The sequence below is a fragment of the Dromiciops gliroides genome, chromosome 2 (genome assembly GCF_019393635.1).
Source record: "Dromiciops gliroides isolate mDroGli1 chromosome 2, mDroGli1.pri, whole genome shotgun sequence".
Lineage (NCBI taxonomy): Eukaryota > Metazoa > Chordata > Mammalia > Microbiotheria > Microbiotheriidae > Dromiciops > Dromiciops gliroides.
In genome coordinates, this window is record NC_057862.1 from 309,318,748 (window position 1) to 309,335,727 (window position 16,980).

A 16,980-nucleotide genomic window follows, 5' to 3' on the forward strand; every position below is an offset into this window, starting at 1 on the left:
CCTTTCTAGAAGTTGCAGTGTTATTTGATTTAATCCTTAGATTCTAAGTACATCTTCCTGTATGCGTACTGATAGCTTGGCTAGTGAATGAAATGTGTTGTCTGAATAGAAAGAAAAATATAAATTAAAGTAATTCACCTGTTTCTACTTTGTTTTAGAACAAATAAATGTTTTTAAGTGTCTGAGGTTTTTATTTTTTGTTTTAAAACCTAAATTTTTCCAATTATTTGTGTGTAACAGCTTGTTCAGCAGCAGAGGTTTAGAAACTTTTTTAAAAATACATTTTGTGAGGCAGCTACGTGGCTCAGTGGATAAAGCACCAGCCCTGGATTCAGGGGGACCTGAGTTCAAATCCAGCCTCCAAACACTTGACCCTTACTGGCTGTGTGACCCTGGGCAAGTCACTTAACCCTCATTGCCCCACCAAAAAAACCCCAAAAAACCAAAATAAGTTTTGCTTTTTCTGTTGTCTTATCCTTAGCATATTATAGCATTATGAATTTTAACAGTTATTATTGAACATTTATGTATCCCTTGATTTTGTTTTTTAGTCGAAGTTTGGCAGAAGCTTGCTCAGATGGGGATGTGAATGCTGTCCGCAAATTGCTAGATGAAGGAAGAAGTGTAAATGAGCATACTGAAGAAGGAGAAAGTTTGCTCTGTTTGGCCTGTTCAGCAGGATACTATGAATTGGCACAAGTAAGTAGAAATGTTCACATTAGAAGAGTTTTGGTATTTTTATGGCTTAGTTTCTTTGATTTTTTAGGAGAAATGTAGAGGATGTAGCTTTAGCTTTTTTTTGTTGTTGTTAATACTAGTAATATAATTGTTATTTTTACATATAGCATATTCCTCTCACCCAAATATTATTACAGACCAAACACATGTAAGTAAATAAAAGAGTTAAGAGTCATGTTATATAGATTTTTTTGGTACAATTTTTAAACTGTTAGAGGGTGGATGAATAATTTATCTGCATTTAGAATAAATTGTTTTCGTTTTTTCCTAGCAGTATAGAAACTAACCACTTAAAGACATCTACTCAACCATCACATAGTAGCACATAGTAGCTTTCACATGTACAGATTTGTACTCTTTAAATAGTTTGGTGGGAGGAGTATTGAACTTGGAGGCTGAAAACAAATCGCTTCCTTTTTGGGCAAAAAGTGCTATGTTAGTTAATCTTACTTGATAGCTTTGAATAGCAGACATTGATAAAGTATTTAGCACTTACTATGTGCCAGGCAGAAGTCCAGAGAGTGACTCAAGCAGAGTTTGAAGTGAGTATGACTGAGGTCCTTCGAGAAATGATGGTCTGGGGGGCAGCTAGGTGGCGCAGTGGATAAAGCACCGGCCCTGGATTCAGGAATACCTGAGTTCAAATCCAGCCTCAGACACTTGATACTTACTAGCTGTGTGACCCTGGGCAAGTCACTTAACCCCCATTGCCCCACCCGAAAATAAAAAAGAAATGATGGTCTGAGAAAGGGAGTGATCAGTTGAGTGTATGGGCCTCAGAGTGGAGGTTTTCTACAGGATGGGAAGGCTGGTGGTAGAGACGCTCAATTTAAAAAACAAACAAAAAACATAATTAATGCTATTCCTTGAATTAGTTTACTAAAGGAAAAAATTATCCCAGTTTTTATGGATTCACCAAAAATTCTATGAATTCTAGTAGTTATGACCTTTACATGACTATTTTTGAATGCTTTTTTTAAAAAAGGTGTTGCTTGCTATGCATGCAAATGTTGAAGATCGAGGGAATAAAGGAGACATAACTCCACTAATGGCAGCTGCCAGTGGAGGCTATGTAGACATTGTGAAGCTGTTGCTTGTTCATTGTGCCGATGTCAATGCCCAGTCTTCAACAGGTATGTATTGTCAAAGCATATACAGCATGATTGACAAAAGACAACTTTAGTTTATATTTATATTTATCACAACTCTCTTTTTGTAGAGTTCCAGATTCTGTTTATCAACAAATTTCATATATTTATTTATTTTGATGGTGATAAACAATTTTATTTAAAGTTTTGAGTTCCAAATCCTATCCCTCCTTCAGTCCCTCCTCTGCGCCTCCCTGAGGCATTAAGCAAATATAGGCTATACGTATGCAATTATGGAAAACATAAACCATAGTAGTCATTTTGCATAAGAAAACTTGAATAAAAGAAAAAAATGAAAGAAAGTGAAAAATAGCATGCTTCAGTCTGTGTTCAATCAATATCAGTCTTTTCGTTGGAGGTAGATAGTATGTTTCACCAATAGTCTTTTGGGATTGTCTTGGATCATTGTATTGCTGAGATTAGTTAAGTCATTCACAGTTTTTCATCCAACAGTATTGCTGTCACTGCACAACATTCTTCTGGTTCTGCTCACTTAATTATACATCAGTTCATACAGGTCTTTCCAGGCCTTTCTGAAATCATTCTGTTTGTCATTTCTTAGAGCACAATAATATTCCATTACAATTATATGCCACAGCTTATTTAGCCATTCCCCAATTGATGGGAATTCCTTTGATTTCCATTTCTTATCCACCACAAAAAGAGCTGCTATAAATATTTTTGTACAAATAGGTTTTTTACTCTTTTGGGGGGATGTCTTTGGGATATAAACCTTGCAGTGGTATTGCTGTATCAAAGGGTATGTATAGTTTTATAGCCCTTTGGGTATAGTTCCAAATTACTCTCCAGAATGATTGGATCAGTTCACAACTGCACCAACAGTGGATTAACATCCCAGTCTTCCCACATCCCTTCCAACATCCAGTATTTTCCTTTTCCATTATATTTGCCACTCTTAAAGGTATGAGGTGATACCAGAGTTGGTTTAATTTGGATTTCTCTGATCAATAATGATTTAGAACATTTTTATATATGACTATAGATAGCTTTGATTTCTTAGGCTGAAAACTGCCTGTTCATATCTTTTGACCATTTATCAAAACAATTTTTATTTTAATAATCCTTGGAATCAGTTTAAGGATGTTCTTGCTTTTTATAGAATTAAAACATTTCCTTTGAGTTTTTACAGTAGTGATAACTCATGCCACCTAGTACCCTATGACATTTAACTGTACCTGTTCCCACAGTGGCTAGTTGAAATTAAGGTTGAATATAGAAATAGTTAACCTTATAAACACGATTCTTTTGAAATCAACTGATAAAGCAATAAATATTTATTTAGTATTTATTATGTGTCCAATGCTATGCTAGACCCTGTTGAGGATACAGAAAGGATTCTTAAAATCAAGCAGTTATCTAGTTTAAGAGATTAGACTAATTGTCAGAGAAAAGTTAAATAGAAATGAAAGTTATGAAATTGTGGTATATAAATCAAGTACTGAATGATGTTTTATAGATGATAAATAGCTACAAATGGCTACTAATAAGAAAATAGCCTTGGTAAAGCCATTCATTTATTTCTACTGCCTAGTTTCTGCTGCCTCTGCTAAATACAAATAGAGTTGAGGGTGCTCTTTCTAGACGTTTAAGGAGGTGGAATATTTATTTGAGCTGTGGTTATGATTAGATATAGTTTAATTGCAATTTGTCACTTTTTTCCCCCTGATTTGTTAGGAAACACAGCATTAACTTATGCTTGTGCTGGGGGATTTGTGGACATTGTGAAAGTGCTACTGAAAGCAGGCGCTAATATAGAGGATCACAATGAAAATGGACATACCCCCTTAATGGAAGCAGCCAGTGCTGGTCATGTGGAAGTTGCCAGAGTTCTCCTGGAGTATGGGGCAGGCATCAACACTCACTCAAATGAATTCAAAGAGAGTGCACTTACACTTGCATGTTATAAAGGTAGGTGCATATTATATGTCAGGGTTAGTGATGGCAGGGTTTTTAATGTCAAAAATTAGAATATCCCTGCTGAATACAATATGTGATGCTGCTTATATTCTTAGTTATGTGGTGTCTATGATTGGAATTAATTTTTCTTATTTTTTTCAACCTACTTCTAAAATTCTCTCATATTTAAGGAATCCCAGTTTGACTTTTATGTACACTGCTTTCACATAAAAGTTAAAAACTTAACAAAGTATCATTCTTTGTTACATCTTAGTTTTAACTTCAATTTAAAAAAATAAATTTCCCTTGATAGGCTATGAGACCCATGATGTGAATAATCAGATTTAAAAGATTGTCATTATTTTAAATGCAATTCTGTATAGCTACATATTTTTACCTTTTTAGTTTATGGTACAATTTGAGCTGTAACCCTTGTAAGAAATATATGTAGTCAAGCAGAACAACTTCCCTCATTGACTTTATCTGAAAACTATGTCTCATTATGTACCCTGTGTTCACTTTTCCCTTGGGAGGGTTGGAGAGAGGGGTGCTTCATGATGTCCTCTGAAATCATGGTTGATAGACATTGCATTGATCAGAATTTTTAAATCTTTCAAAGTTGTTTGTTTTTACAGTGTTGTTGTTTATTGTATAAATTGTTCTTGTTCTGCACATTTCCCTCAATCAATTCATCCAAATCTTTCCACATTTCCCTGAAAACCATCCCTTTCATCATTTCTTCTAACACAATAGTATTTCATAACATTCATATCTGTTCAGCTATTGCTAAAGTGGTAAGTACTCCTTTATGTTCCAGTTCTTTGATACTACAAAAATCTGCTATGAGTATTCTTGTACAAATATAGGACCTTTTCCTCATTCTTTGATTTCTTTGGGATATAGGCCTACATAGTAGTGATATTATTGGATCAAAGTTACAGTTTAATAACTTTTTGAGCATAGTTCACAATTATATTTCAACATAGTCTGACCAATTTGCAGCTCTATAGTGCCTCGATGTGCTTGTTTTTTGCTTTTTTTTTTCTGCAGCTGTCTTTTCTCTAGCAAATGTCATTTTCATTTTTTGATCAGTTTTGCCAGTCTGTTGCATATGAGGTAAAACTTCACAGTTATTTTAATTTAGATTTCTTTAATTGTAATTTGAAGCATTTTTTCATATGGCTATCAATAGCTTGAATTTCTTTGTTTGAAAACTGACCATCTACTTTGATCATTTATCAGTTGGAGAGAATGACTCTTACTCTTACAAATTTGAGTCAGATTTTTATATATCTTGAAATGGCTTTAATTTTCATATTTAATTTAAATATTTCTGATATGATAAATGAGTGAATGAAAAAAAAGCATCAAAACAGAAAAAGTGTTGTCATTTCTTGAATTGTGAGCAAGACTTTAAGAAAAACCCATTAAGAGTCCAGGTCAACTTTTATAAAATCCGGTCATTGGTGTTTCAATTTTTGACTGTAAAAGGAGTATTTTACAAGCTTTCATAGTCATGAAAGAAAATTATGGAACACCTAAATACATAACTCTGACAATTATTTCTTTTGAAGCATTGTTTTGAAATACTGTGTTGTTTGATTTTCTTTTAAAGGCCATTTAGATATGGTTCGTTTTCTGCTTGAAGCTGGTGCAGATCAAGAACACAAAACTGATGAGATGCACACAGCTCTAATGGAGGCCTGCATGGTAATGATTTTTGGGTTGAATTCATTTAAGCTTTTTGAAGGGAGAAGAGAAACATATGTATTTATTGTTAATCTTTCAGGATTTAGGAAACAGGCTTTAGTTTCTATGATTTGTTACTTCAGTTCTAAGCAAAATTATGTCAACTCAGCACTGATAAGAGGTTGGCAGTTTGTAGGAGAAGTACCAACTCTGGCCTGCCTACTTATTTTTATTTATTTGTTTTTCTTGGTTTCATGATCTAAGAATGATTTGTTTACATTTTTAAATACAATGACACTTTATTTTAAAATGTAAAAACCGTTCTCAGCTTGATGGGTACAAAAGCAGGTAGTATAGATAAATCAAGGAAGAGATCAGTGACACAACTATCTCTAAAATCATTAATATTTAGTTTCATAATTTAATATATTGTGGGTTGGGGCAGGGGTTAGTAGATTAACTTTTCTAACTAATGAATAAAAAAGAATTTAGGGGCAGCTAGATGGCGCAGTGGATAAGGCACCGGCCCTGGATTCAGGAGTACCTGAGTTCAAATCTGACCTCTGACACTTAACACTTACTAGCTGTGTGACCCTGGGCAAGTCACTTAACCCCAACTGCCCCACCAAAAAAAAAACCACCAAACAAACAAACAAAAAAAGAATTTATTGTAATCTAAGCAACTGATAAAAATCACTTATTTTTTCATAACACTAGAATCATATAAACATTTTTTTTAAATCCCATAAGACTTAGAGTTAGGTCTCCACAGCCCTGCATTCTTGCTGGAACAGTACTCAGAGTATGTTCTTGGAAAATTAGTTTGTTTTTTAAATGACCACTTATAGGGGTTTTTGGTAATTTTATTATCATAGAAGGATAGGATCTATTTTTGTTGATGGGGAAAGGGGAAGACAATACTTTTTTTTAAATCCTTTTTTTTTCTTTTTAGTCAGATATTTAATCAACTAGAAAGGAATTGTATGAAGTAATTCTTAGTTAAAATCTTCTATCTCAGTTGGGTTTTGTGCCATTTTCTTGCGTAGAGTCTTCAGGTTCAGTTGACTTCATTTTGGCCAATATTGAATTCAATTCACAAACATTGATTAAAAGTTCATTGTGCTAGACACTAAGAAAGGAAGTTACTGAGTTTAAGTACATGGAGACATGGTTTCTACTCTTTGTGGAGTTTGCAGTTTAGAGAGTAATAAAACTTATGTAGAAGTGTATTATAATAGGATATACACATGTGTAAAACATGGCATCTACAGTAATCATAGTACATTTGAGCAGGAATTAAAAGCTGTTATAAAACAGGAAGAGAAGAATTAGAAACTAAAGGAGAGTAAATTGTGAGGATAAAGTTTGAAAATGGAATATCAGTGTTAAAACATTTTGTTGGGGGCAGCTAGGTGGCGCAGTGGATAGAGCACCGGCCCTGGAGTCAGGAGTACCTGAGTTCAAATTCGGCCTCAGACACTTAACACTTACTAGCTGTGTGACCTTGGGCAAGTCACTTAACCCCAATTGCCTCACAAAAAAAATACAAAACTTAACAAACAAACAAACAAAACCCATTTTGTTGCTAATTGACATTGTCTAAGCAGATTTGCTTAAGGTGCAATTGATTACAAATGATTAATACTTTAATTTTATATGTATTTGAGAAATAAAGTTAATCTACAACTAAAATTTGTCCCATAATAACACTGTTTCATCAATAGAAATGTATAGGACTGTGTTGATCCCCAACAGGATTTCCCTTACTGATATAATTCCAAGTGGCAATAGCTACAGAGAAATCAGCTGTGGTTTGGTGGGGGGGGGGGGGCAAGCCTTTGTTTTAAAGATTTATCAATTGGGGCAGCTAGATGGCACAGTGGATAGAGCACCGGCCCTGGAGTCAGGAGAACCTGAGTTAAAATCCGGCCTCAGACACTTAACACTTACTAGCTGTGTGACCTGACCCTAGGCAAGTCACTTAACCCCAATTGCCTCACCAAAAAAAATTAAAATAAAAAATTATCAATTGCCATTTTTTACACTTTATTATACAATACTTGTCTGAAATGAGTGTAATTCTTATTAAACTCCTAGGCTTATGGTTTGACAGGATTAAAAACTTTTATTTGCAACATGGTTTCTAAAGTATCTTGAAGTAACCTTGGCTACTATATCTTACTATATGTGTGTGTATGCTATATCTTCTGTTACTGTTGTATTTACATTGTTTTTAGAAGGATACCCAGTTTAATATTGTTTGCATTTGATAGTATCATATCTGCCTATGTTGCCAGTCCTAATTCTTTGGAGAAACTGTTGGGTTAATGCAATAATTGGGATATGTATATGAAATAATGTAATTGGCACATGTAGAGCTGAGAATTTTGAGCTTGATATAACTGATAGCATGCATCTAAGTTAATGTTTTTTCTCCCTTTCTGTAAATTTCTTGCTTCTTTTCCCTACTATCAATATAACACCTATAAATTTTTTCCCCTTGCTCTTATAAATTCCGCAGGATGGACATGTAGAAGTAGCACGTCTGCTTTTGGATAGTGGTGCTCAAGTGAATATGCCTGCAGACTCATTTGAGTCTCCACTAACATTAGCAGCTTGTGGTGGACATGTTGAGTTGGCAGCTTTACTGATAGAAAGGGGAGCAAATCTTGAGGAAGTTAATGATGAAGGTTATACTCCCTTGATGGAAGCTGCTCGGGAAGGACATGAAGAGATGGTGGCACTCCTCTTAGCACAAGGTAGGAAAATTCTACTTCTGTTCTTTTCCTTGAGGTGGTTTGAATGTGTTATTTAAGAATGTTTAAGTTTCCTTCCTTACAGCTTTATATCCTATGAACATATGCAGTTATTGCTAAAGTTTATTTTATCACATAACTATGTTATATCAACACAAAATAATTATTTACATTGGTGATAAACTAAATGAATATAACAGAAGTAAAGAAGGCAGAAGTGAATATCTGAATTTTTTGTGAACCTAACCTGTATTTTAGGAAATTTTGGTAACTAATTTGATCTATCTTTATGGCTACCCTAGGAGCAAATATAAATGCACAAACAGAAGAAACACAAGAAACTGCTCTTACTCTAGCTTGCTGTGGAGGATTTTCTGAAGTAGCTGATTTCCTAATTAAGGCAGGGGCTGATATAGAACTTGGGTGCTCAACACCTTTAATGGAGGCTGCTCAAGAGGGACACCTTGAGTTAGTTAAATATTTGCTGGCAGCAGGTATGTGAATTCATTTTAAAATGCAAAAAGGACATTAGAGTGCATGGTTAGTTTTTTAAATTAATTTTAACTTTGGGGCAGCTAGGTGGTACAGTGAATAGAGCACTGGCCCTGGAGTCAAGAGGACTTGAGTTCAAATCCCACCTCAGATACTTGACACATACTATCTGTGTGACCTTGGGCAAGTCACTTAACCCCAATTGCCTCACCAAAAAAAAAACACACACACACACACACAAAAAAGAAATTAATTTTAACTTTTCTTTCCCTCTACAGAGATCACAATCCCTTTGTAACAAAATAGATGGTTGTTGAGAGTTGCTGAGGCCAAATAGTAAAGAACCTTCTCCAACTTAACCTAGTCTAATTCTTTGAAAATGGACACAGTGCCCATTATACCAGTCCCATGTTTCAGGCTTTTCCAACTTGGTTTATTATCTGCTAGAGATTGTCTGCCATAGGCAGAACTTTTGAGAAACAAGGGTTCATGCCAAAATGAGCTGTTATCGGGGCAGCTAGGTGGCGCAGTGGATAGAGCACTAGCCTGGAGTCAGGAGTACCTGAGTTCAAATCCAGCCTCAGACACTTAACACTTACTAGCTGTGTGGCCCTGGGCAAGTCACTTAACCCCAATTGCCTCACTAAAAAAAAACAAAAAACCAAAATGAGCTGTTTTAAAAGAATTGTTAGACTCCTTGTAAAGTTTTGTAACCATAATGTAGTGTATGAACATTGTCTACTTAGTATTTATGATTTGTACTCAAAAATTATTTCTTACCATACTCTAAAGCGAGTATCAATCTCTGGAATCAGGAATACTAGTTTGCCACCATTACCATGTCCATTCTGTAAGTATGCTTGATGTTAGGGTTCTCTGAATTCTGTTTATTCTTTGGTTATCTGCGACTTACAGAATGGTACCAACTTATCAATGTGCGTTTTTTCCCTCTTTGGCTGTGGGTACATAAAAATGATTTGTAAATTATGCACTGATTTGCTATAATCACTCATTTATTTCACTCTTTTTCAGACTGATCATTTTAAAATAGCAGACATGTTTCTGAATACCTGCATGTTATAGTTGAGTTTTTAGAGTAGCAAGGTATTAAGGGGAAATTATCTACATGTACATTAGACATCTGATTGACTATTAGAGATGATATATGAAAGTTAATAACTCAAAGTGCCTTCTATAAATTCTAGCGAGCTGGTTACAAATAAAACTTTCATAAATTAAAAAAATAAAGAATATAATTTATCCAATAAACTCTTTATGAAATGTTATTATAATTTTGATAATAGTTTTAGTTGGTACAGTCTAGCCACAGGGATTTTTTTACTTTGATCTTTAATTGAAATTATTTAAACTATGAAAAGTTACTATTTTGGATTATGCTTCAAATTTTGAGCTAATGCCTAAACCAGCCATGAAAGTTTACTAATATCTTCCCTTTGACTGGTGACCATAAGCACTCACATACTATTAATTAGTGTACATGTGCATTATTTGGCCTCTTTCCCCACTATAGTCATTGGACTGTAAGAATAATGTTCAGTAGTCTTGAGTGCTATTATTCAGCCATTTTCCCTATTACATTTCTCTCTTTCGCACCATTTGAAAATATGGTTCCTAGTCATGTAGCAAAGTGCATAAGATTTATTTTATTATACCACTTGGATGATTTTTTTTAATGAGGAAAATAAACATTTTGAAAGTACTATGCAATTCTTTAATTTTACCAGATTTATGAATTGAATGGTAAAGTGCTTTTCTCTTTTCAACTAGGGGCTAACGTTCATGCCACAACAGCAACAGGAGACACAGCTCTGACCTATGCCTGTGAAAATGGTCATACTGATGTTGCAGATGTGCTACTTCAAGCAGGGGCTGACTTAGTAAGATAAAATTACTTTTTTATGTTTTTATATGGAAGTCATCATGTTTATATTTTCCTTTTCAGAAACAGTACTGAAATTCTGGCTTGCATGTTTTATTTAAATAATGTTATCAGACAGCTTTTCTAATTACCTTGCATGTACTGAACGGATGTGTCAAAGGGTGTAATATGGAAAGGCAGGAACCTTAGTTACTGACATTAGCCAAGTTTCTGATGTTACTTCATGACTTTTCCAAATGCTTTCAGCAGAGTATACCACAGATTCCCTGACATGCACAGAAGTAGCCTTAGATCCGCAAAAAAAAAAACCAACAAAAAAACAAATACCTTTGGATGGCAGATTACTTTTGTTTTTCAGGTCCCAGAAAATTAAGTTTTAAATAGATTTATTGTCTCTGAAAGCTTAATGTGAAAACAGAGCCACTGTTTCCTCCTAACAATTTTTATTGCTATCTGTGTGTTCTGATCTTTCAAATTAGAAGGCCGGCCCAGATATAGTAAAAAACAATCCTGTAGATTATTATTAATTTAGTTTTTACTCAATTCTATTCCATTTTGAGAAAATGAACTTTATGACCATCCTTCAAATTTGTCAAGTGATGTATAGCATTTCTTTCAGATCCCAGTTGTGCATATTTCTTTATAAAAGACCACTCAGCTTACATAAGATTTCACATTCAATTCTCATAACTTGTCTTTAGAAGTTTTGAAATACCTTTGTATTCTTCATTGTGTTCAACTAAAATTTTTAGGAATTCAGTTGAAAAACAAAATAGCTTGGCAACTACTTATTAAATAATATTTGTTTTCAAAACAGTATACCACCCCAAAAAATAGGATTGCAAAAGTAGAATTATTTCCAATAATATAATAATATATTATTATTAAAGGGCTTAAAGGTACTTAGCATTCATTCATGCCTATGGAGACCTTACTCTGTAAATTAAAACCTTCAGGAAACCCTGGTTTAAAACAGAACTGCTAGCAATACTTTGCTTTTGATAATAATAATAAAAGATGTGTTATAGAAATCAGATTACTTTATCACCTTTCTAACATCTCCCTCCTCTTTAAGAGTTACTTCTGCATATTGTACAAGAAAGTGGGAGCTAAAATAGTTATCATTTGATGCAAAAGGATTTGGATATAGGTCAAGAGCATAAAGATATTCTTATAAAAGTTTGACTCTTGTACTCTAAATTTTGATCTAGAATATCTTAACCTTAACCTCTTTTACATGGAAGAGTATTGTGTCTTTTATGTATGTTCTAAATCTTTTATTTTAAAAAATCATAACAAAGTTGAAAGGAATTTTAAAGTGTAGCAAACCTCACAAACTTCAGTTAATTAATGGAAAACCCAGTCTAAATAGTGAAAAATGCAAGTCAGAAAGTATGACTGTTATTTTGTGGAGAAGTGTAGTAGAGGCAAATGTGCTTAGGAGGCTTGACTTTTAGCAGTTTTTTATTATTCAATGTATAACTGGGCAAGTCATTTTATTTCTCTTGCAGATAGTCATCTGTAAAATGAAGGAGGTTTGATTGAAATTCAGTTTTAATATATACGTATTAACTGCAGTGAAGTTAAAGAATGATTTTAAAGACTATTTAGAATTTTGGATAAATCAAAATATTATTAGTTGCTTCTAATGTACTCAGAGTTGTTTAGCTTGAAAATTTACCTATGTAAGATATCCTAAATGTCAATGTATTTTTAAGCTTTAATGACTCCAGAAATATAAATGTTTAAAATTTATTTTTAAAAATACTTGAAAGATTAATTATTTAGATTTTTAAAAATGTTGATGTTTCTTATTACAATTTAAGATAATCACCATTTTTTGTTGTAATCACTCTAATTGGTTTTCATAATTTATAAAAACTTTTCATCAGCAGCTTTTCAGTGACTGAAAGGATTACATTTGTAGCCCCTTATATCAATATCTTCCATGGAATACACAGCATTTTTGACATGACCTTACAAGAAAAAAATCTAATGGAGATAGGGAAGGTGACAGTCTGAGAAAGTTAGTGTGATGCATACCTCTGTCTTGTTAAAATTAAAATAAAAGATCATTATTCAAAATTCGCAAAACTAAGTATAAAATAAATTTAAATAACTGGATTTCCAAATGGGGGATGGGTAAATTAGTAGTATTTATCCTTTAGGGGTTATTGTATCTTAAAACTGTACCAGGACTTTTAGAACACCCTGTATTTAAAAAAGGCTTAGACAAATTTTAAGAAATAGATACCTGTGACAGGTTATAAAGAAGTTAAAAATGTTTAGAGGATAGCCCTAGCCTTTTGAGGTTGATGACATACAAGGGCAACTATTTTATCCTCCCACAAAATGTTGTTTGGTATAGTTCTCAGAATATTGGACTCAGGTTCTTTCTGAGTAAGGATAATTTCTTATTATCTTAGAATGATTTTTCCTTAAATAGATTTAGGATATTCCCCTTTCAAAACCTTGACCATATTTTTAACCATTTCTTTGTTAATGGAAGATATGCCCAGCATGCATTCAAAAATGTTAAGAATTTCTCATTTAATAGAATCTGTACTAATTAAATATTACTGCTCTTCTTAGTTATACACAATATGGTCTCATTTTCATCTCTTAATCTGTTAAGATATATTTCAAAGTGTTCATAAGATTAAAATTAAACTTTTACTCTGAAGACCCAATGACATAGGTACAAATTTTTGGTGGTGGGTTTTATATAGCCTTCTTTGTTTAGAAAGTAGAACAGAGTTTGGAACATAACTTTTGGCAGGCTTTTTCTTAAACACAACTTAGTGTTGATATTTTCCCCTAGAGGTAACTACTGAAATCCCTGGACTAAAGCTTCAAACAATATCTTAGGAGAAACCTGTGTAGCTGAAATGAGCCATTGATGATCTTTTATGGAGTATCTCTCTTGGGGAGGTAGTAGGGAAGACCTCAGTGGAAAAATTCTTTTCCTTTTCATTAATTTGTGTTTATAAGAGGAGTATTCTATCAGTATCTAAATATTTAGGCTTGTTAAAAAGACAAGCTATAGGAAATTTACATGAATTTCAAATATTGAGTTTTATTTTGAATCTGTCTAAAGCCCTACTCTGATTTTGTTATGGAGGTGACTCTAGGATACTCAGAGGTGATACCTGCAGAGCACAAAAGTTGGCAGGTCCTACCTAACTAACTGGCTTTGAATATTGGCCCAGTGATTAGCTAAATGTTCATTGTTGGAGAATCAGCTTAGTTAAGTTCAAAGAGGTTTATCACAAGTTTGGCAACAGAGGGAAAATTTTTTTGGCCACATCAGCCCTTAAAGATCATCATAAAGGTTGTAGATGGGATATACTTTGTATTGGCTAAAGACTGAATAAACAAAACCACATTATTGTCAATTTTGAAATTTTATCACATTTGTCATTAAAATAGGAACAATTCCTTATCTAAGTATAACTTGCTTTGTTGATAATTATTTCTAATCTAACTGTAGAAATAAATTGGGCTTATTAAACTGCCTACTGAGAGAAAATTGAGACATCTTAACGGTATTTAATTCTAGATGATTCAATACACATAATTTAGAGTTGACTTTTAAAAAGAAATTTAACAGTTTTCTCATCTATTCTAATAAGACACGATTTCTTTGTAAATGAAAATTGATGGCTTATTGAATTTATTTTTTTTTAATTCAGGTAGATGAATCTGAAACCTTTGATATAGTTGAAAATACTACTACTTAGACTCTCCTATAAAGTATTTTTAAAATGTGATAGTAATTTTAATGATTAGTTAAACAGAAGTCTGCCTGGTAGAACAGAATAAGTATCCTTTTCTGTGTTACAGTGGCATCTGTTATAATGATACTAAATTATACATCAGTGGGAAAAAATATTAGTATTTGAAAAATACTGATACCACTGCTGAAAAATTCTAGACTATGTCAGCATCACTAAATTGCACAATTTAACAGTTTCATTCTGAACTAGTTTTAGAGCTTAAAAAAGCTTCCCTTAAGATTGTTATCCTTAAACTAAAATTCTTCTTCAATTGCTTTTCAAACATCTATTAGCATTATATGATTGGCCCATATCTATTCATCCAGATACCTGTCCCTGTTATTTTCCATTATAATGTGGAACATTATACATGCAGTAAAAGTTATAGTTGTAAGGGTTTTTCTCCTCTTTTTCTGATAGTATCTTTGCCTTTGTTAGTAGCAGGTTTGTCTTCTGTATTTGGTGCTCATAGGCAACCAGATGGTCTGAACCTATGTAAGAGAATTTATATCAAAGAAATTACCAATTGCAGACCCTCTAGAATACCTACTTTAGAAGAAACGGTGAAGGACTTTCTTTGAAAGACTCACTTACTAGCTGTGTGACCCTGGGCAAGTCACTTAACCCCAGTTGCCTCACTAAAAAAAACACCAAAAAAACAAAGAAAAGAAAGACTCACTTAAATCTGGTTCTGTGAAAGGTGTAGAAGTATTTTGTATATGCTTGATTTCCCTGCAAATGTGTTCATTTCCATCATCCTTTGTTTTCAAGGTATATTTTTGTACTGCTTCAAAATTTTCTTTGTGAAAATTAAGATTAGTTCAGATTTAATACCCTAATACTCAGGCATTTTAAAATAATGGGTCTTTTAAGGAACTTATCATTTAGCCTCAGGAAGGATACTGAAAACTATCCTTCCAAAGGCCTTAGTTCTGTTAGTGAATTTGGACTTTGAACGTTAATCACTCTTTTATGTGATCACATTTTCTTGATTGGGGTCACTGAAATGTTTTCATGGGTGGTATACTTTTCTTTCTTGTATAGTTTGCGAAAAAGATATAATGTCTTGATTAATTTTTTGACTTTATGTGTTTTATAAGCCATTAAACATTTGACAGACTTACTGAACTATATCAGAAAAGTGCTGTAGAAACAATATATTTGGATTTGACAAAGCATTCGAGAAGTTCTCTTATAATATTCTTGTCAACAAAATGAAGAAATGTGGGCTGGTTGTTAGAACAGGTAGATAGATTTATTACCAGCTGAACGACCAATCTCAGTTGTCAGTTTGGAGGGAGATCAGTATTGATCCTTAAAAACTTGAAGCTAAGATTGCTTTGAGCCAAATGTATTAGGCATGTGCAAGAACTGATCAAAAATTATTAGCACTGTGCTTTAAACAACTATTTCTTTATCATGTTATTTTAATGTCAGTACTTAATTTTTATGTGACTCAAGAATATAGATACTGACAAAATAGTCCTAGGAGGCATAATGTTTCCATCATATTCTTCTATTTTAACCTAATCTTCTTCCTCTTCCTTTATGGAATATTCATTCAATTTAATCTTAGCATCATCAAATATTAGCCATCTCATTCTGCAGATAGTTTGTTGCATAAAGTGGAACTAATTGGTATATACTAGAACCTATTCTTCCTATATAACTCCTAAACCTTTTGTCTTTTAAACTTGTTTACCATTGCCTCTCTAGGGAATTGTTCCCACAAGTTTGGTTTTGCAGTTATTGTAGTTACAATTGTCAGTGAAACTTAGAACTAACATTTAGATCACCTAGAAACATGTCACCTTGGGAATGGATGGTGGTGAGAAAGAGAGAATGCAAGGCTATGATTTTATACACACACACACACACATACTTTATAGTTCACTGGTTTTTCTCTCTTATGATGAAGTTTAAGGAAAAAGCTTAGAACCTGGTATATAAAACATTTAGGTAAGAATCCAGATGAATGGTAATCATTATTTAATTAATTCTTTACTCATTTTACTTTCATAAAATTCACTCAGATCATCTTTCATCGAAGTAAAGGTGACCTTTTTACTATTTTAGCTATCCAGTAGTGTTGCCCATAATCTTAAGAGCTTATCATTTGAAACTTCTTACTTTGGAGGCAGCTAGGTGGCTCAGTGGATAAAGCACCGGCCCTGGATTCAGGAGTACCTGAGTTCAAATTGAGCCTCAAATACTTGACACTTGCTAGCTGTGTGACCCTGGGCAAGTCACTTAACCCTCATTGCCCTGCCCCCCCCCCATAAAACAAAACTTCTTACTTTTATGGAAGTTAATATTATACATAATGCATTAGTGATGAATCTTGGTCTTTTTAATAAGTTTTATAGGCCTTTGTAATTGATTAGTATGTCCTGAACATTTAAGTTAATAACAGACCACGAATTCAGTGGGGCTTTTGATTTTTCTTAGGCTTACTTTACTGTTTGAGTTAACTGTTGGACGCTTTCCCAAAATAGTAAGACCAGATAGTACTTTGGCTGTACTGATACTCTGTACTATCATGTGTTCTATGTCAAAAGTAGGGA

At 33.4% G+C, this 16,980-nt stretch overlaps 1 protein-coding gene across 12 annotated transcripts in view; it reads left to right on the top strand.

Annotated features, from left to right (window-relative positions):
* The window catches only part of LOC122742174 (ankyrin repeat and KH domain-containing protein 1), a 133,563-nt gene that overhangs the window by 49,361 nt on the left and 67,222 nt on the right, over positions 1-16,980 (top strand). For 11 of the 12 annotated variants that reach the window (XM_043986225.1, XM_043986228.1, XM_043986227.1 and 8 more), the window contains exons 4-10: positions 552-699; positions 1,724-1,871; positions 3,582-3,815; positions 5,419-5,513; positions 8,014-8,251; positions 8,551-8,742; positions 10,529-10,638. In XM_043986225.1, the coding sequence (XP_043842160.1) occupies positions 552-699; positions 1,724-1,871; positions 3,582-3,815; positions 5,419-5,513; positions 8,014-8,251; positions 8,551-8,742; positions 10,529-10,638 (1,165 nt within the window). The remainder of the gene's footprint in view (positions 1-551; positions 700-1,723; positions 1,872-3,581; positions 3,816-5,418; positions 5,514-8,013; positions 8,252-8,550; positions 8,743-10,528; positions 10,639-16,980) is intronic. The other variant, XM_043986237.1, reaches the window with a different exon arrangement.